General features: G+C 34.1%; 1 protein-coding gene and 1 pseudogene across 2 annotated transcripts; both read left to right on the top strand.

Moving 5' to 3' along the window:
• The first annotated feature begins 4107 nt into the window (after window positions 1-4107).
• LOC143558456 (ATP phosphoribosyltransferase 1, chloroplastic-like) lies at window positions 4108-10965 on the top strand. Its single transcript, XM_077047292.1, has 11 exons — window positions 4108-4341; window positions 4449-4508; window positions 5150-5263; window positions 6934-6999; window positions 7097-7204; window positions 7299-7382; window positions 8319-8419; window positions 8490-8604; window positions 9560-9640; window positions 9715-9834; window positions 10794-10965. Exons 1-11 carry the CDS (start codon window positions 4108-4110, stop codon window positions 10887-10889), a joined length of 1179 nt encoding a protein of 392 aa, XP_076903407.1. The 3' UTR covers window positions 10890-10965.
• A 3663-nt stretch (window positions 10966-14628) lies between these two features.
• On the top strand, window positions 14629-19989 carry LOC143558467 (ribosome biogenesis protein BOP1 homolog; annotated as a pseudogene). Its single transcript, XR_013139746.1, has 18 exons — window positions 14629-14661; window positions 15245-15289; window positions 15531-15650; window positions 15771-15925; window positions 16177-16294; window positions 16397-16498; window positions 16586-16736; window positions 16812-16920; window positions 17007-17109; window positions 17766-17916; window positions 17982-18114; window positions 18201-18304; window positions 18389-18459; window positions 18561-18620; window positions 18974-19201; window positions 19311-19395; window positions 19486-19664; window positions 19862-19989. The product of XR_013139746.1 is annotated as a ribosome biogenesis protein BOP1 homolog (transcript).
• The last annotated feature ends 1374 nt before the right edge of the window (window positions 19990-21363 follow it).

Genomic DNA, 21363 nt, shown 5'->3' with positions numbered 1-21363 from the left:
CCCCTCAGTGAAACCTGCTCAACAGAGGAAATCAAAAAGAGCCAAAAAGGCTGTGCAGGAAGATGAGGTGCCTGAACCAGCTACAATACACAAACCAGCTCAAACACCAGCTGTTGAGCAAAGGAAATCAGAAAGAGCCAGAAAGGCTGTTCAGGGAGAAGAGGTGCCTGAACCAGCTGCTAAAACACAAACTCAGCAAAAAAAGGTTGTTCCTGAAGAAGCTCACCTGGACCATGAACCTATTGCTGAGCCACAGAGTTCTGCTCACAAGTCAATTGACGTTGCGTCTACCCAATTAATCCCAACTTGTGGTCAACCTGTGCATCCTTCTAGCCCGCATCTTTTATCTGAGGTGGACTTGCCTTCACAAGCTCAAGAGGTGGTCAGTGATAACATCATTAAGACCTCAACCACGGGAACTCAGTTACATGGCACTTCCTTGGATGTTGTTGCAGGTTCCTTGGATGTTGTTGCAGGCTCAGCTACTGAACATACTGGTGATGAGGGAAGTCTGGAACTCATAGTTAAGATATTATCCCTTTCATCTAAGGTGCTCACTTTGGAAAACAGAGTTCATACTCAGCAACTTGAGATTGATGAACTCAAGATGAAACTTGCTGAGAAACAAGAACACCATACTGCTGCTCCTGCTCCTGTGGTGGAAGTCGGTGACTCGGACTCCTCTAGCTCATCTTTCCAAGAAGCCGATGCTACCAAAAATGAGGAGAAATCTGAGCATACCACAGAATTAGTGGACTTGCAACTTCTGAAGATCAAGCACAATTAGTCGCGAAAACTCTTATCAACCTAGCTTCTAAGAAACCAACAGCTTCTAAGAAATCAAGATCATCTCCTAAGAAACCAACAGCTTCTAAGAGATCAAAGCCAACGCTTGATACTGAGAATAAAGCTACCTTGGTAATTATTCTTTTCTTTTTTTTATTTTTTCTTATATTTTTTGTTATGACTTATGAGAATCAAGACATAATGTTTACTTGGTCATTTTCTGGTTGTGATTTTCTGTACACACACATGGATATTGCATTTTCTCCAGTGTCACCAGTGCAAGAAAACTGGTAGAAGAAATGTTGTTCATTGCAGCAAGTGTAAAGAAACATTCTATTGTACCAAGTGCATCAAGGAATGGTAAATCTTTAATTCATAAATGTTTGCCACACAGTTTCTTCACTAACCTGAATATTTAGGTATCCTCACTTGTCAGAAGAAAATATATTAGAGCCTTGCCCATTGTGTCGTGGAAACTGCAATTTCAACTTGTGTTTAAAGTCAAAAATTGAGGTTTGTAATGAGATCTACACAGACAAGAAAATGCATAATAACATGACATTTCATAATTTTGTAACACAGATGCCAAACATGGACTGCAATGATGATGTGAGGTTGCATCATCTTCACTATCTAATCAAGTTACTACTTCCATTTCTAAGACAAATTCGTAAAGACAAGAGGAGGAGATAGTCATGGAAGCAGGTGCTCGAGGTAACTATTCAAACTATAAGACCTGAAACCATTCATTCTTATTAATCTAATTAACATTCCATTTCTTGTGTAGGGATATCAGAGTATTCAGTTGAAATAGAGTATGTTGTTCCTGAGCCTACTATACGCTACTCATGGTAATTTTCTTATTAATATGTTTTCTATGCTAACTGCATCCTTTTCAATATCTTACTATATTTCCATAACTTTATTTTAACCAGTGACCGCTGCTCAACATCAATCCTTGATCTTCACCGATACTGCTTAAAATGCGAATATGAACTATGTATAACCTGTTGTCAGGAATCACGAAAGTCCAGAAAACGCAGCAGAACTTCAACTAGCAAATCTGGTTCCTCACTTGGTGGTCCCAATCTGGTAGTTGAAAATTGGCATTTATTTTGTCCTAAAAACCATAAAAGGTCATTATATCTCAGGCGTTTCTTAAAAGAAACATTGATCTCCGAACTGGAAACAAAAGCATCACATATAATGAACAGATTCAGTTCGCTACCTGACACTAAACATGACTTGTCAAAAACTAGTGGTGATCATACGCCCCCTTTGCACTCAGGACCATTTGTTTCGAGTGGAAAAGGGACCTCATTATTCGAGTACGTTGGTTGTCCCTAACTGGAAAGGACTTTCGTTTACTCTTTACACCCAGATCCATTGATTTGAGTGTAAAGAACCCTTATTTGTGCTTTTCACAAGTTTCATGAAATTGTATGATTTTTATGTATTATATCAAACTGTGTGAACTCACCAACTATTCATATAGTTGACATTATTTTATACATATGCTACAGGTACTGCTATTAGAGGATGAAGCTCGATGAAGACACTCAACTTAGGTTATTTAAATAAATGGATAAAATGTTTAGCTGCATTATTATTTTCCTTGTATTTGTTGTTGCAAACTTGTGTACTTGACTTGTAAATGAATTAATGATAATATTGTCACGTAATAGTGTCACATGTGTTTTGAGCAATATGTACGTCACTTTCGGGCATTCCGCTTAAGCCGGGGTGCTACAATAAAATACAAGTAGGAAAGGACAAAACCCTCAATACGCGATGGCGTATATGGCTATACGCCGCGTATTAAAAGGTGCCTTTAATTTTTAGACGGTGTCTCAACAGGACCTTGTTTAAACCCATCCCGAGTTACTCTATTAGATTATTCCTTTTCAACACAAACTTTGTAAAGATCTAAGAGCATTCCTAACCTATCCCTCATCTCTATCTTTATAATTACGCTAAAAAACACTATATTTTCTTCTCCGGTTTAATTAAATAATATTTTTTATACTTTTATCATTATAGTTTTCTCTCTCTTCTACTCACAACCAATTCAACAAATATTAAAAAATAAACATGAGCAAAAAAGTTCCCTAAATTTACAAAAAATCACTACTTTTTCTCTTGCTACCTACAGGGGTGCCCCTAGTATTCTCCGGTGAAGCTACGGCTTGAGGCCCCCGAAAAAATAAGGCCTCCATTTAAGAAATTAAATATTTGTATATTTGCATAAAAATAAAACAATCTTAAAACCATGTAATTGAAACATAATCCAATAATTTATGATGATGACAGAGTGGTTTAATTAATAGTCATCTACTTTTAATTTTTAACCAACATTCCTACCCAGGTTCGAGTCTCTAGGACTGCTTTTCATTTTATTCTTTTATTTTAGTCTTTTTATTTTTTTCTATTTTTTTCCTATTTTATTCCCTAGGTATATTAACTAACATTCCTATCCAGTTTTGAGTGTATAGGACTGCCTTTCTTCTTTTTAGTTGTTTTATTTATTTTTTTCCCATTTTTGTTTCTATTTTCTTCCTTTAATATGTATAAAATTTTCAATTGTTGTTAAAAAAAGTAAAAGAAAGGTTCTTGTTTTATGATTTGTATCAAACTCATTTCTCAAAACAGAAACTTAAAAATTTGTAATTTCATATATGAAACACAACAATATAAATTATAAAAATAAAAAATTTATAAAATACGTAATTTCATCTCTCTAATTCTCGGTAAGGGCCCCGATTTATTCTTTGCTTTATGTCTCAAAAATGGTTGGCCTGACCACCTGTAATTTACAATCATAACCTTATGATTTATACTCAAAACCACTCACAACCCATCCTATAATTTATCAGCTCCCCCTCACGTAATTTTGAAAGATAGGATAAGAATGCTCTATGCATAATATTGTATCAAGTTGCTTTATTTATAAATTTCACAGCTAAAAATAGAAAAATAGCAAAAAGAAAATTAAATATACTTAAAAAGATACCCACACTATAATAGAAAGTTATAAAAGTGAAAAGAAATAAATACTTTAACCAAAAGTCATTATTACAAACGTTGTATTAATGGAAAAATTTTAACTTAATATGCGAATCAACTTTTGCAGATCCGAAAGGCGAAATCCGTAAACGTTGACCAACGGTCTCTGTCTATCTGACTACAAATAAACTTAACGGAGCCTCGTCACCATCAACATTTGTCACATCATTCAATTCAACACAGCATTCAAAAACAACCACCTGAGGGATCCACCGGCGGCGTTGAACGTCTTCCTAACAGTCGCCGACAGCCGCACACATGTCATTGATGCAGACATTCCTCCACCAATGCCCCGTCGTCGCCGGCGGTTTCAACCAACCGCTTCCGTCCGTGAAATTGAAATTGAAATTGAAATTGAGCGTGTCGTGTAGCTCCTCCTCCGTGAAGGTTGTGAAGGAGAATGCAGCGAGTAAATCTACAGAGAGGAGTGAGATTAGGCTTGGCTTGCCGAGTAAAGGTCGAATGGCTTCTGATACTCTCGATCTTCTCAAGGTATTCGTTTCTATTCTGTTATATTCTAGCTTCTTAGTTTCTGATTATTATTATTATTATTTTGATTTTATATATTAACTGCATTTAAATGAATTTTGTTTTGTAAGGATTGTCAATTATCGGTGAGGCAAACGAATCCACGGCAATACGTTGCGGATATTCCTCAGGTTAGGTTTAACTTGTTTCATAATTTGCTTCATGTACATAGCCGAATGGATCAATTTGTTGTTACACTTCACATTCTGCTATTCAGCCGAATAATTCCAAATCAGTTTTGCCTTTTGTTAAATAGGACAAATAAGCTATTGTTGCAAGTTTGACGATAAAGTTAGAATCAATTGATGATATGCAGGAATATTAGGTGAAAAAGTGGATAACTGTAAAATGTTATAGTTAACTGAGGGCATTGGTTTTACTCTATGTGAACGCTAAAATAGACGAATTGGTGAATTTGTTACACTTTTAACTAATAATTGATAGGGATTTGTAACCAGCACGATAAATGAAGTAATGTTTCAGGTTTGGCAAATACTTCCAAATTAGGTCTGCCTTTGTCAAATTGGGCAAATAAACTATTGTTTCAAGTTTGACCATGTCATCAAAATCAATCATGCTTTATGTAGCAGGTTTGGTATCATAAATCAATGACCTGACTATATTGTGAATTAAAGTTGGGAATAGTATGTTATCTTAAAGGAAACATTGTGATTAGATGCATAAGCATGCTGTACTTGATGTGATGAAGTAGTAAACTTATGGCAAAAGCTTACATGGTTGAAAATGATATATTTACAATATTTATTTGCAGATTGCAAACTTAGAAGTCTGGTTTCAGCGACCTAAAGACATTGTACGGAAACTGGTTTCAGGGGATCTAGACCTTGGTATTGTTGGTCTTGACACGTTTAGCGAATATGGACAGGTAACACAATGTAAGGAACAATATGCTGTATATTGTCCTAATCGATAATTATTCTTGTTTCTAGTTGACATGGCCTCTAACTGTGTTTATGTGTTGTTTTCCTATTTAGTATATGTTATGTGTGACACATTTTGTTTTGCATGTATGACGTTTTGGCAGTTTAGCTACTTGAGTAACATTCTTAAATGAATTACCTTTTAAACTTTTAGCCATTTGCTCATTTCATCATTTGACTATTAGAATTTGCATTGGAGTTACAAGCACTAAATATGCTTCTGAATGTTAAAATTTTTAACATATATAGGTAGTTTAAAATTAAACTGATATCCATAGTTTTGAGAAGATTTTACAATGACAACATGTACAAGTTTCAAACTGAACTGATAGATCTTGTTTCATTGGTCATGAACTTATTCATGATGATCAATTATGCTACCATTAAGTTACTGTATGCATTCTCTGGTTCATGAAGGTGTGTTTTGGTGATCAGACACTTTTTGAAGAATTTAATAAACTTTGGTATGTGGTGCCAGAGTGAAAATAATGTAAAAAAATAGTTTTTTTCAATAGTTTGCACAGTTTGACATGACATAATTGACAATCTGAAGAATCAGTATTTGTTATGGAATCATGGTATTACAAGGGGATGCAAGTTTTATGCAACGTAATTTGTCAGGCTGAAGATATGTATTACAGTATTAAAAGCAGGCCTCTAAATGTTAACCAAAAGCTTTGATGACTTACGAGTTTCTAATTTGATAATAGGCATATGTCAGGATTTAATAGAACCAAGTTCAAATTCATGCTTAACTGGGATTACTCAGATAAACAACAACAAACGTACCCAGTAAATCCCACAAATAGCAAAAGCTATTGGTAGGGTCTGGGGAGGGTGTGATGGGGAGGGTGTGATGTAGGCAGACCTTACTTCTATCCATGAGGATAGAGAGGCTGCTTCCAAAGAGACCCTCGGCTCCAAAGCATGTAATATATAAACACGCACGTACCAATAGCAAAACTTATAGTGATAAAGTGTCACAATCAAATACCAGCACATATGAAATCATAGAATCCAAATAGACATACCAACAAAAGAACAGATACAAGCAAAATCTGCCTAAAATGTAGAAGAGCCTAACGCTAAACTAAGATACAAAAACGACATTCTCTAAAAGTCCTTAACTTTAATCTTACGTCTCCATGGGATTACTCAGATATGAAGTCAATATATGTGCATTTCAATTAAATTCGATCAATGGTTATTGGTTAGTTCAACTCGAATACAAATATATTCATATCCGTATCTCTAGCTTCATATTCAAAATTGCTAAACATAGTGTGTGTGTATAGTATAATATAAAATACAAAAACATGCTATATGGTAGCATTCACACATAAATATATATCAAATTATGCTATTATAGTGAAAAATAATTGCTTGATTTGGATCTAAAATATTGCTCACATTTTTTTTCTCAGATATCATACCTTATTCGAATTTGAATCTCGTTGATATTGTATGGTGTTTTTCTTAATTTGAATTTAGACATTGATTTGTTAATATCCATTGTATTCAAGTTTGCTATCTGGATGTCACTTCATATTGTCATTGTATTGAGTGCTTGTTTTTGAGCATTGATTATAATTATGTTTGCTGATTTTTTCTCTAGGGAAATGAAGATCTAATTATTGTCCATGATGCACTCGCATATGGAGATTGTCGTTTATCTCTTGCTGTAAGTCGGTCTTCTCTTTAACAACTGATTTAAGAACATTAACTATATTTTTATAGCATCAAAACTACACATGTTACATTTTTTCTCTACTCTTTAGATTCCAAAATATGGGATTTTTGAGAGCATTAATTCAGTAAAGGAGCTAGCACAAATGCCTCAGTGGAGTGCTGAGAAGCCTCTAAGAGTTGCCACTGGTTTCACTTATGTAATCAGTTCATTTCTGTCACAGTTTTCATTTTTAGTATTTGACCAAGTTGAAAGTTGACTTTGGTCTTTGTATCGCTTTTCTCTTTCTGCAGCTGAGTCCCAAATTTTTGAAAGAAAATGGCATTGAGCATGTAACCTTTTCAACTGCTGATGGAGCACTGGAGGCAGCTCCTGCTGTGAGTCTTTCTTTCCTCAGTCAGAAATTATTCCAATCGTTAGTAGTTTAGTTCATTTTTTAAACAATTCACCTTCTATGACCCATTTATTACAACCATCCACAACCTGATTGACTTGTTTAGATAAATGGTTAAATGGGCTGTGTTCGGGTTACATGAATATAGCTGTGTTTGGCTTACATGTAGCCACGTAGGGCTGCCTGTTAAATGTGCTGCAGGTTGGTGGATTGAACCCTAAATTTTACGCAAACCCGAACACCACTCTAACCTGAAAATCATGTAACCCACATGAACCGAAGAAGACACATGTATTTGCGGGTTGACACACGACCCGTTTGACCCGATTTTCTTACATGTTAATACTTTTAAATTCTAGTTTTAACATATATTTTTATTTTTTTGAAGCAATTATGTTTAAACTATGCCATATAATTATAAAGTTTTAAATTTAGCATAAAAATACCAATAGATTAAAGTCCTAAAAATCACATTCTGAAAGAATTTGATAAATAAATTGGTAAAATGGGTCAACTCGCGAACCTATTAGGTTGACACAAACACGACCTGTTCAGCCAAATGTGTTCGTGGGTTTGACTTGAACTGACCCGAACTTGTTTAAATTAAACACAAACCCCCTGAATTTCATGTTAGGTTTGTGTCATGTTAGCAATTACACCCCTAATACATGAATATAAGGTGTATCCAGGTTAGGGTTGAATTTTTTACATGAATAAATATACAGGTTGTGTTCGGGTTAAATGGTTCAACCGCTAACCTGACATGAGTGACAACTAAAACGGTTCAACCTCTAATTGTTACTATTTTATATGTATAGATTTCTATGCAAATTAATACTTATGTTTTCATATATGATGTTTCTGGTAGCAAATGAACCATTTTCCGTTTATGTTTATGTTTTTTCACTTGTTTCTTTAGATGGGAATAGCCGATGCTATTGTGGATCTTGTAAGTAGCGGGACCACATTGAAAGAAAACAATCTCAAAGAAATCGAAGGTGGAGTACTGCTAGAAAGTCAGGTGAAGTTTATATGTACAGCCTGGCAAGCATTTCTTAGTTTTTCAATTTGCTGACTATAAATATTTTTCAGGTGTCATGGTTGCTAGCAAGAAGTCCTTAATCCAGCGAAAAGGTTTATTGGACATCACCCACGAAATTCTTGAAAGATTTGAGGCGCATTTGAAGGCTATTGATCAATTTACAGTAAGCCGATACTTTTTTATTGGGACAATTAAAAAAAATCAATATCGAATATGCGCATTTAAAATATTTAAAATATAACCATTATACACTTATCTTTCTCCTTACACTTTAAATTCTGATATCTTGATGCAAGTTTGAAATTATGGTTTTCGCTTGGGTAAATATCATATTATACCAAGTTGTGAGGGATATATGAAATTATCCCTTGTTTATATATGTGGTTGTAATCTATAATCATGAAATAATATCCAAGTTTCATTGAAATAGCTCACTTTTCTCTAACAATATATTTAACTTTCATTATTGTAAATTTGTTTTATTAATGTTAAATTCTGATATCTTGATGCAAGTTTGAAATTATGGTTTTCGCTTGGGTAAATATGATACTATACCAAGTTGTGAGGGATATATGAAATTATCCATTGTTTATATATGGGGTTGAAATCTATAATCATGAAATAATATCCAAGTTTCATTGAAATAGCTCACTTTCCTCTAACAATATATTTAACTTTCATTATTATAAATTTGTTTTATTAATGTTAAATTTTCTTAAAATTTACTGACTAAAATGGAACATTACATAAAACTTAGTTACTATTTAGCGATTTTTCTTTAATGAAACAGTTCTAAAACTTTGTTTTTATTTAGTGTTTTTTTTGTCATCACAATTACCCCTGCTTCAGGTTAATTTGAAAAAAAAATTGCTAAATAGTAACCAAGTTTCATATATGGTCGATGCGTGTCACTTAATTTCAATCTTTTCTTAACATTTATAAAATATTTCACAACAACGTGAGTGATTTTTATAGTTAACAAAAAATGAGTGACTTTAGTAGAACACTGAAGAAATTTTAAAACTATTAAGTGAATTCCTTTTTTCCATTCCAAGAAACTAGGTGACTTTTGAGTTTTATGTCTAATATAGTAATTTTCAACAAATAATGCGTCTCAGGTAGTTGCCAACATGAGAGGAAGCAGTACAGAGGAAGTAGCCGAGAGAATTCTTAGTCAACCGTCTTTGTCTGGTCTTCAGGTGATATTTTTTCTGCACATGTTTCAAATAACTACTAAACCTGCAAATTAAATGTGCTGTTTAAATATGTGCAGGGACCAACTATAAGTCCAGTCTTCCGTAAAGTTAACGGTGTGGCAACACCGGATTATTATGCTATAGTAATTTGTGTACCCAAAAAGAAGTTGTACAAATCTGTTCAGCAGCTCAGAGCGGTACGGGATCTGAATCTTGACTTGTGTGATATAATTAATAATAATCATTTATAATTTTATATGCTAGTATTTTCTTGTTGAAGAAGGAGAGGGCGCATTTATATTGTGGCAAGATGGGTGGGTCAGGCGGGTAGGGTAACGGGTCAAAAGGTATTGCCGGGTTGAGTTGGGTTGACTCCCAAATTTGTTTGTCATCAATCATCATTTAGATATATATTAAAAACAGTTAAATGTGTTAAGAATGACTACTAACATTATTATATTACAACATTATTACTTTACTGGAGGCTATAATCATTAAACTATACTTTGGGTGCCTTTAGGGGTGAAGCAAGCCAAACCCTGGCTCCATTAGTTCGAGCTCGGCTCGTGTCAAGCTCTATTTCTATTACTTGAGCCTGGCTTGTAAGTAGTTTTTCAAGCTCGAGCTCGTTTATTATTTATATAATCATTCTATATACATTAATTCTTTTTAATTATTTTAATCATAACTTTTGCATGTAGCATAATATTTATTATTTAGTTAATTTTGTCATAAATCTGTATATAAATTTAATTATAATATAAATATATTAAATAAATGTTATATAAATAATAGGCTCAAGCTCAGGCTAGAGCTTGTTTAAGCTCGGTCGGTTTAAGATTTTAGCTAGCCGATCTCGAGTACTCACACCTCATGGGCAGCTTGGCTTGGTTACACCTCACTTTTAGCCATTTGATTTGACCCGCTCACCTCTTAAGAGTGAACTATAACATGGAACGACTCATTTATAAGTATATGAGCCACAAGTGCGATCAAGTTTCTATCATTTTAGGCTCCATTCATATGGTATGAAAGGAGAAATGAAAACAGTTGGTCAAACTTGTAGTTCATCTATGAATGGGACCTGTATCGTTGCAGTCTGCGGGCCCGACTTCCTATAAAATTGCTTTATATTTGGCCTTTTTTGATGGTGCAGATTGGAGGTAGTGGAGTTTTGGTGTCTCCTTTGACCTATATTTTTGATGAAGAAACTCCAAGATGGAATGAGCTTCTTTCAAAGCTCGGGCTTTAAGTTGTTGCAAACTCGCAGTGGCGGGTCTCAAAGACCAAGCCGCTTTTTTGACTTTTAATTTATTTGCTATGTTGTATCTCAAGAAGCATGGTCATTGTTTGCTTCAAAAACCAGCCTGTGGTGAAGCTTCTTCATAAGAAACAACTGTTCTCATTCGGTCTGAATTTTTATTCACATTTGGATTCGGGTTTTCCTATATAGACTGTCTTTATATGTGATAAAGGTGTTGATGGTAATGGCGGTAAACTCCGTCTTCAAGGATTGTTATGTGATTTGTTACGCTCCGTTAGTCTTTTCTGTACTGCTATGTATTTTTTTTCACAATATTTCTATTGAAGTGCCATGTAAAGGGTAATGTTTTAGTATCCAGATTCCAGATATACGTCACATGCATCTACTAGAGCCAACTCTATGTCTCTACAAAAAATGGTGACATGTTAGTCAGTTATTGGTTTCACACGATCTATTAGATTATATTTGTAACTGATGTTAGTTAGAAGACAGATATTTTAAATACGGTTAGTATATGACCTTTCACCTTGTAACGCCTAAACGCAACAATCAATACAACTTATAGTTTTGTAGTCGCACAACGTGTTTAGATTTGTTTCAATGGCTAACAATAGTTCGAATTCTTACATTCCAATGCATTCATAATAAGCCTTTAGTGGAAAACTTGTGCCCGTCATAGTATGCTAATCCGTTCTAAGAAAATAATAGTTTGTTAATCAATGAGAGCATATATAGTATGACTTGCTCTTAAGGGGTTAAAGATGAATGAAAACTAGATTCAGGCGTGAGACTTGTTCTTCTACCATAAATAATAATGGTTGGCAAAATTACCAGAAACATCTGGGATGGCTATGGGACTAAGTATTGGATTAGTTTTGAAGTTTTTTACGGGTATGAGACTGATTAGATGATACTTGGTCCAATTATCATAAATCATATAAGCCAATTTACTCAATTGTTTTCTCACATAATAGTTGGGGGCATTTGTTTGATGGTATAATATATGTTGTGTGATATGAAGTATAAATTTGGTATTTGAACTTTTGTGTATCAAGTATTTCAAACATTTTGATAGTGTGTAAGTTATCATGTTTGAATATGTTTCAGTTGTTATATATCTATATCCGCTCGTTTTCTTTCTTCAGCGACCACAACGAAGACTGTGAAGGATTGAAGGTGATCAGCAAGTGGTGGTTGGCTTGCTAACAGACCCTAGCGGCGGCGCGAGGGTTCTGATAATATTTTGGTAAGTCCTACTCTACTTACAAGTCCTGCTTCTGATTAGATCGGCGGCTAAATGAGCAATGATGACAAGAAACAACAGATTTTTAGTTTTCTCGTTTTTCAGTTTATACTATAGATTTGTTAAATTTTTATTTGAGCAATGATTGATATGAATTTGGTGAATGCTGATGAGATTATATGACAATGTCTTCTAAAGCATCAATATCACATTAATTATAATAATATTTGTTGTTTTCCAGGACAATAAAATGCTTGATCAGATTAAGTGGGAATTGTTAGTGATAGACGAGTGCCAACGACCCACATGTTCAACGCATTTAAAATTCACAGATTAGCGGGTTATTCAGTTTATTCACTTTGGACTTTTATTGGGGTGAAACTGAAAACCGAACCAATTTAAGTATGGTTCAAACCAAATCGAAAACTGAATACCAAATCGATTCGGTTTCTAACTGAATAAATCGAATATTTTAAAAGCTCATCTACAGTACGGAGGAAACCCGCTTTTCATCGAGCAGGATGCAAACGTTGCATATGATAGAAATCTTCTGCAACAGGACCCAATCCCATGTTTTATTTTGTGCTTCAAGCCTTTATCTGCATGTAAGTAACTTTATTTTGTTGATTTTTTATATACTGACCCTTTGATCTACAGTTTCAGGGCTGTTTGTATAAATAATTAAGTAGACTGGTGTCTAAAGTTGACTACTTCGCGTTACCAGTTAAGACATGGATTCAAATAGGTTAGTAAGCTATTAATAAATTGCATAATGCTAGATACTATCATAATTATCACCTTGGTAGGAAACGAGCGATGATCATAAGGAGCTTTTTAAGGTAAACTGAGGTCAAAGCTTATTTGGGATTGTCATCAGATAGCGTGTCGAGGACCCAAAGTCAAAAGCATCAGATAAACACTTTTACACTTGATGTTGCTATAAAACCCGGATGCTATTGGGATTTATCTTGCTAATTTGACTGTAAGAAACTCAACATAATTACCTTTGATTAGCAGAAGAATGTTCTTTAAAAAAATTAGCAGAAGAAAGCTTTGACATTTTTATTTTCATTATTCCTTTTTTCCATTAAGGGCTTCAATAAAAATGTGCTTTAAGAATGAATCGTGGGTTAATGTTTACTTCTTCGCTCATACCCGTTCATGAGAAGACATTGATGCTTCAAGCATACCTTTGTTGTATCCTCAAGATCTAAGGTAACCATGTCAAATTACTAATACGCCCTTGCTATCACGCTACCGCTTCACTAATTATTTACAAAAATTTATGGAGTTCAAGGAGTCTGTTTTGGGCACATAGGTTGTGATTAACCAATGATAAGTCTAGATTTTTAATAAATTGTTGTAGAAAGGAAGGACTTTTAATTTGGGCGGGGTTGATCTTGAGCATCCTAAGTTTATTTTTTTATGGATAATATTGTGCCAAACATGAATATAAAAATTATATGATTTAAGTAATAATCTAATTTTTTGATTAAGTCATTTAGGATTTATACGAATGAATTATTGCTACCGTTGAACTAATCTACTGTTTAGGTGAGTTCACATACCATGTTTACCGAAGAACATGATTGTTTTATAGCATGAACCGTTAGAATTTTGTGTGAGGTGTTTCGTTTTGTTTTGTTTTTTTTTTTGTTATTATTATTATTATTATTATTATCATTTTGCAATGGTGATGTGATTGTTTTTGTTAGCACATCATATGTAACCCAATTTGTTTGTTACCGGGAAGAACTCATACATTTGTTTGTTTTGACCCGTCCATATTACCAACCTCAGACCTGCTCAATAGTATCATATCAGCACATTAGCAGTGGCAACTCTTTATAGCAGAAACAATATCATAAATAGATTCCATGTTGGTAGCACACTCATTATAGAATATAAGTATCCGAAGTTAAACACTCATTATAGAATAATTGTCCAAAATTAACACTATAATGGCTGCTCGAGTTTGACTGCATTTGACAGTGACCAATTGTCTATATGTGATATTTTCTCAGCAGATGTAGCGGGTCAATTTTAATCAAATACAATTTTTTGACATATTTAAAAAGGTTAGCTTTACATAAATTTGTATTAAGGTTTTGGGACAGTTTCGAGCATGCACTTAATGTCGGTTTAGCGCTTTATTTTTTTAACAAAACTAATATTTCTTTTTTTCTTTTTATTATTTTGTTGAGATAAAAAACCGTTCTAGCCATTTGAGATAAAACATAACCTTTTAGTGGCTAATTATTTAACCTCACATCATAAGAGTTATTCAAAATTAAATATAGTTATGGGACATTAAAAAATACAAGCAACTTTACATATTTTACTTGTAATATGTTTTTGGTCCATTTTTAGGATGTACTTGATGTTGGTTTAGCATTTCTTATTGAATGAATGAAACTAAATGTCTTCTTTAGTTTTTATCAGTTTGCTTTGGAGGAAGATCTTTCTCTACAAATCTGGAAGTCGATGGCAGAAAAACAAAAGCCGTGTACAAGGGCTGTATATTTTGGAAGTCACGGGCCATCACTATTAGGACAACTAAATGGGACAACAAAAACTACTCTTTTAGTAACCAACACCAAACAATATGTAGCCAAGAAACTATGTCCATCTTCTCTCAATTACGGATCAAGTTTAATTTACATTTTGTAAATATGGGGCCGGCATGGCACATTGATGTTAAATGATGGCATGACATTCTATTTGATATATTTTGAACGATCTGTATTTCTTTTGATGCACAACAAACAAGCTGATTCATGAGATTTGTTAGTTTGTAAACTTGCTATATCAATAGGGTAATCAATTAGTTATGCATCTTACAGCTACTTGAATGTCTTATTATTTATAAAGTTTTTAGTTTATGTGAAATCGTTTTCATGTCTATTTTATTTTACATCGTTTTCATGTGAAATTGGTACATTCTCTTTACCAGTGGCCTCTGACTCATTTTGTTTGATCCTCCTGACCTGATGATAGTAGAATACTCAGTCCGGATGGTGATGATGAGGTACGCCACTTTCTTTCTTTCTTTCTAATTTTGTTTCTTATTAACTAACTGAATTATTATTATTATTATTAGGGTACAAAAAGTTCTGATTCAGAATTGGAATCAGATGATGATGCGGTACATGCCAATATACTTACTACCTCTTTACCAGATAATAATAATAATAATAATAATTAACCTCTAGTTTACATTCATAGGCTTTTGGAAGATTATTATTTTCTCTCAATTTTGTCTAAGGGTACTTCAAGCATTAAGTAACAAAATGAGTATCGGCTCTGTTTTGAGAATGAAACCGACCTAAATAAGAAGGTTTGGGTCAGGATATATTTGATGCATAGGTATATTGTTATAATGCCAGGATGAACAGAACTCTGTCAATGAAGATGGACTGAGTGATAATCATGATCAAGGAGATGATGAAAGTGCAAGTGAGGATTCTCGCCAAGTGGTAGACGAGAGCGATTCATCAGAAGACGAGGTCTGTTATAGTTATAATAATACTTTTCACTTTCAGCTTGTATATTGTTAGGCCTATGTAAAGTAATTTGTTATGGCTTATATGGTTAATTGGTTATAGTTGATATACCTTTTGCTATAGGTTGGTCCTCGTAACACCATTGGAGATGTGCCTTTAGAGTGGTACGATGATGAGGAACATATTGGATATGATGTTACTGGAAAGAAAATCAAGAAGAAGGACAAGTTGGATAAACTGGATTCCTTTCTCGCCAGAACTGACGATGCAAATAGTTGGTGAGTTGTACAATTGTTTTCACTTTTTTACTAGCTAAACTTGTTTGACTTGACACTATAAAAGGTTCTATTTTAACTTAGAAAGTTTATAGGCTAAACATATAATAGCAGTATGAAATAGCAAAGTTATGGCCAACTGAGAACTGATATCGGATGTGTAAATAACTTTGGTTGCTGAGATATTAGATATATCATGTTAAAATTAATTGCGTTGTTGGTTCTCGGTTGACGTTTTTTTTTTTAATTTTCAGGCGTAAGATCAGAGATGACATTGAAGATGAGGAAGTGGAACTTACTAAAGAAGAAGCTAAGATGATTCGTAGAATGTTGAAAGGAAAAGCACCTCATGCTGATTTTAATCCACACGTGGTTAGTGTTTTTTTTGGTTATGCTTGTGTAAAAAAGTATCTATACGTTTTCTGTTTGTAACTATCATCTTTTTTATGCTATAACTTATTGCTATCTTTGCAGCCTTATGTTGATTGGTTTGACTGGGATGGTGCTAAGCATCCACTTTCAAACGCACCAGAACCAAAAAGGCGGTTTATTCCTTCAAAATGGGAGGCCAAAAAGGTAGACACTTTCAGGTTTTTGTTCTTTGTATGAGTAATAAGTGTGATACTAAGATAAAGTTTTAATCTTGTGCTTGTTTTTCATCAGGTTGTTAAGTATATTAGGGCAATTAGAAAGGGGCTGATAAAGTTTGACAAGCCAAAAGAGCAACCCCATTTTTATAACTTATGGGGCGACGAAACTGAACAATCAGGGCATGGATTATCATATATACCTGCACCCAAAGCTAAACTACCAGGTTTAACTTGCTTATTTTAAACTTGTACCATTTTTTGGTAACCAAAATATCAACAATAAAACTGTTTACTTGCAGGGCATGAAGAATCTTATAACCCTTCTTTGGAATACATTCCAACACAAGAAGAGATTAATGCTTATCAGCTTATGTTTGAGGAGGACCGACCTAAGTTCATCCCAAAGCGGTAATCTAGTGACTTTGATTTTCTCTTATTTTATTTTGCTTCAGCTTTAATATAAAATTCTTAATAACATCTATATTTGTTTCTAGGTTCACATCTTTGAGAAGTGTTCCAGCTTATGAAAAGAGTGTTCGTGAAACTTTTGATCGATGCCTCGATTTATACTTGTGCCCTAGGGCCAGAAAGAAGCGTGTAAGCGTTGCACTACTGCACATGTACTTAGCCTTGTAAACGAACCGAACAAACACGGCCGGGGCTTGTTTGTGTTTGTTTGTTAAACTTTAGCCTGACAGTAGAACGGACACTTAAATGAACAGATTTTTTTTTGTTCTTGTTCTTTCATTAAGAAAACTAACGTGTTCGTGTTCGTTTAACTTTAGCCTTACAAATGACTGAACAGTAGATGGACAAATTTTTTTGTTCATTTTCGTTTGTTGAAATTTGTGTTTGTTCAATAGTATCCAGATGAACTATTCACAAACATAAACAAACGAGCACAAACACTCTAGTTTCATTGAGTTATTATACATAATTTTTTAATCCAGTTCTGCATAAAAACATATGATATAAAGATTATCTCCTATGGTTATCATGTGTCTCGATTTACTAAATGAATATAAACGAACCTAATTGAACAAACACAAATGAAGTAAGCGAATGTAAACTAACGTTCACGAACTTAAATGATGAACATGACATGTGTTCATGTTCGTTTGTTTAAATTATTTGTTCATGTTTGTTTGGTTATCTACAATTCTACATGATCTAGTTTTTATTTTCTGCAAGTAGTTTCATACAACTGCATGATGTTACAATATCTTTAATATTAATCTTTATTGGTATTTTAGATCAATATCGACCCCGAGTCTTTAAAACCAAAGCTTCCAAGTCGCAAGGATCTTAAACCATACCCGACAACGTGTTATCTTGAATATAAAGGCCATACGGGTCCAGTTGTATCAATTTGTACAGACCCATCTGGACAACATATCGCTTCTGGTAAACATTATATTAAGCTGAAATTTTCTTTTTTCTTTTCTTAACCTTTTTGTTGATCAACGTAGGCTCACATGATGGAACCGTACGTATCTGGGAGGTTGAAACTGGTAGATGTGTCAAAATTTGGGAACTTGGTGAACCTGTGCAGCACGTTGCATGGAATCCTTTACCAGAGCTTCCTATTTTGGCAGTTTCCATGTAAGATTATTAACTCACCTTTTATAACATTTTATTGTTGTAATTTGTTTTAAACTTAACAATTGTATGATTTTACAAATTTGAAGGGGACAAGATGTTTTTGTTCTGAACACTGGGCTCGAGAAAGTTGAAAATAAGACTATTGTAGATCTTTTGCGTGTTGAAACTCCATCCGCCCCAGATGATTCTGGTCAGTGTTTTTCGCTGCTTTTTTGGGTTTTTTCTTTTTTTAGATTTGACTTTTATTGACTTTAGTTCTTTTAATTGTTTTTAGAGAGTGCAGGGTCAAGTGTAAGCTGGTCTCAATGTGATAAATATGAGGGAATTAGGATCAAACACTTTAAGGTACGCTTTTACATTATTTATCACTTTGTTTTTTAAGAAGCAAACGACTCAATACCGTAAATTTGTTTGTAACATATTCACATGTTTTTGTGTTATTATAGACCGTGTCTTCAGTGGAATGGCATCGAAAAGGGACTATTTGTCAACTGTCATGCCTGCAGATATCCTTTTCAATCTTTACTTTAAATACAGACACACACACATAGGATAGGAACATGAAAAAACTCAATTCTTTCTGAGAACCGAAAAACTTTATACCACATATATGCAATATATATAATATCAGTACTACAAATATGTAGTATAGTAGATATTCTGCAGTATAATGCACATATATAGTATTTTATACCGTATATATCATATATGTAGTATGATATATTGTATATGCAGTATGGAGCTTTTTAGGTTCTTTTTTCTTTTTAGCGAAGAAAGTGTCTTCTCATGATCCCTCGATATACAAATACACATAATTTGAAAAATATCTTCATTGTTTTATCTTGACTTGCTTGCTTACGTGAATCAAAAGCGGTATTAATACGCTTGCTGTCGAAGAAGCTTACCCAAAGATTACCGTTCAAGTTGCACAGTCTACCCGTTTCTTCAACGTTTCATCCTACACGATCCATCTTTTTCGTTTCTACGAAAAAGACAGTTCGTGTTTATGATCTTCTGAAGAAAAAGTTCATCAAAAAGCTCGATGCTGGAGTTCGTGAAATCTCATCTATTTCCATTCATCCCGTTGGTATGTTCGCATCCCCTTTCTCGGTTTATTATTCTAGCTGTCAAACATTAAAACAGTTAAAAGTTAAAACAAATAAAACAATAATGGTTTGTGTTGTGGTTTAATGCAGGTGACAACGTTATTGTGGGGAGTAAGGATGGAAAGTTATGTTGGTTTGACATGGATCTTTCATCAAAACCATACAAGATTCTCAAGTGTGTAAATGCTTTTTTGGTTTTTATCGCCTAAAAGTTATCACGTGTGTGCTGACGTGGCGTTTTTTGGGTTGTCCTGTGTTGATGCAGATCTCATCCTAAGGATATAACGAATGTGGCGTTTCATCGCACCTACCCGTTGTTTGCATCGTCTTCGGATGATTGCACCGCCTATGTTTTCCATGGGTTGGTGTATTCAGATTTGAACCAGAACCCGCTTATTGTTCCTTTGGAGATTCTTCATGGTCATAAGAGTGTAAACGGAAGAGGTTGGTTTTTAAAAAAATGTCGCTTAAAGTTACATATATATAACTTGACTCTATGTATATGATCTCGTACGATAGGTAACTTTATGGTTTTCTGCTGAACCCCCCCTATATGTGTGCGTAGAGGGGCGTTTATTAAGTATGCATAGTTTGCATTTAAGTATATCTTCAAGCTGATGGGTTGTTTATGTGATTTATAGGTGTGCTGGACTGCAAGTTCCACCCGAGGCAGCCATGGTTGTTTACTGCAGGAGCTGATTCTGTGATCAAGCTATTCTGTCATTAGATTTGAAGGAATTAACCGTTGTTTCTACAACACGTGGAAGTCTTAATGGTTTCTAGGTGGTTAATTCGGCATTTGCACAAGATCGATCTTGTTGTACTTGTGTGAGATTGAATTCAGTTTTGTCATTGTAGGAACTGTGAACAACCAACTTTGGTCACTATTGTGAGTTATGGATATTATTTATTTTTTGAGGTATTTTATATATAAATTAAACCAAATCAGATACATTAACAAACATCTTGTTCACATTCTTGAACCATATTTAATTCTTTTAATGAAGTTTTTGGTTTGATTGTTCTTAAATTGAAATGTTTGTGCTGACAACTATTCTTGAGGTCTGAACTGACCGACCCGGAAAACTTGGTTTTTGTATTAAATACTGTAACCAGATTCACTTTCAAAAGCTGCAGAAACCGATTTTATACCCTATAGATTCACCCTTTCTTGAATTCTTTCTAACTGCAACTATGTACAAACAATTTGAATTTATGTTTCTGTCTACAACTCAGGCCAAAAAAAATAAACCCCATCAAGATTTACCCACAATTTATTTAATTTACAATCAACAGATACAACTACATATGGTAAACTTCAAAAGCAAACACATCTTAATAAAATGACCAAAAAAAAGGTACTTGTGTATAGCAAATTTCTCTCCACTAACACTTCACAAGCCAGCCCGGGCCAGGGTCAATATAGGATGAAGGAGACGGCCCTGATGTTGTGTTGGCGAAGCCAACTTCTTGGGTTTCGGTCGGAGAAAAGCGGACGTGGGGACTCGGGTTAGGGAATTAAAAGTGGAATGGCTAATATTTTTCAGTCTCATCATTTTGAATTTTGATTAGTGTGAAAACCCGGAAAATATGACCAGGTTTTCACACAATTTTTACAAATGTGGGAGTCAAACCCACACACTTAAAAAAAAGATATTATGATATTATCTAACTACTTGATACCACCAGACAAAAACATTTTTTCTACTTAAATTTTAAGATGAGGATGGATGCTCTAATTAAGGGAAAGGCCTCCTTAGGGCTTAGGCCACTTGATATGGAAACCACGGTACACGGCGTGGTCCAACTTGGACCGCGTTGCATGGAGTGCACACCATGAAAGTATGACTTTTTATAACTAATAACTAGCACATGGAACTTTTTACTCCCTGAGGATGGTATTTTATTCTTTTAGTTAATAATCAATTTAACATAGAGAATGTTTGTCTATAACTTGAACTTGCTAACTTCCCACCCCCAATATATGATTTTAGCACGTACTTGTATTGGTAACTCTGATGAAACATATTTACGCACTTCAATTGTTTACTATTTCTCATTTTTGAATGTGGAAGCATACCCCATGATCTTAGACAAGTAAAAAAAAATGTCAAAGAATGTATGCCATTTTTTTAAAAAAATA

This window comes from Bidens hawaiensis, unplaced genomic scaffold, assembly GCF_021521415.1.
Source record: "Bidens hawaiensis isolate Kalapana, Puna unplaced genomic scaffold, B.hawaiensis_p1.1 tig00019476_1, whole genome shotgun sequence".
Classification (NCBI taxonomy): Eukaryota; Viridiplantae; Streptophyta; class Magnoliopsida; order Asterales; family Asteraceae; genus Bidens; species Bidens hawaiensis.
Note: the sequence above shows the minus strand (reverse complement) of the source record. Positions and strands in the feature narration are given on the sequence as shown.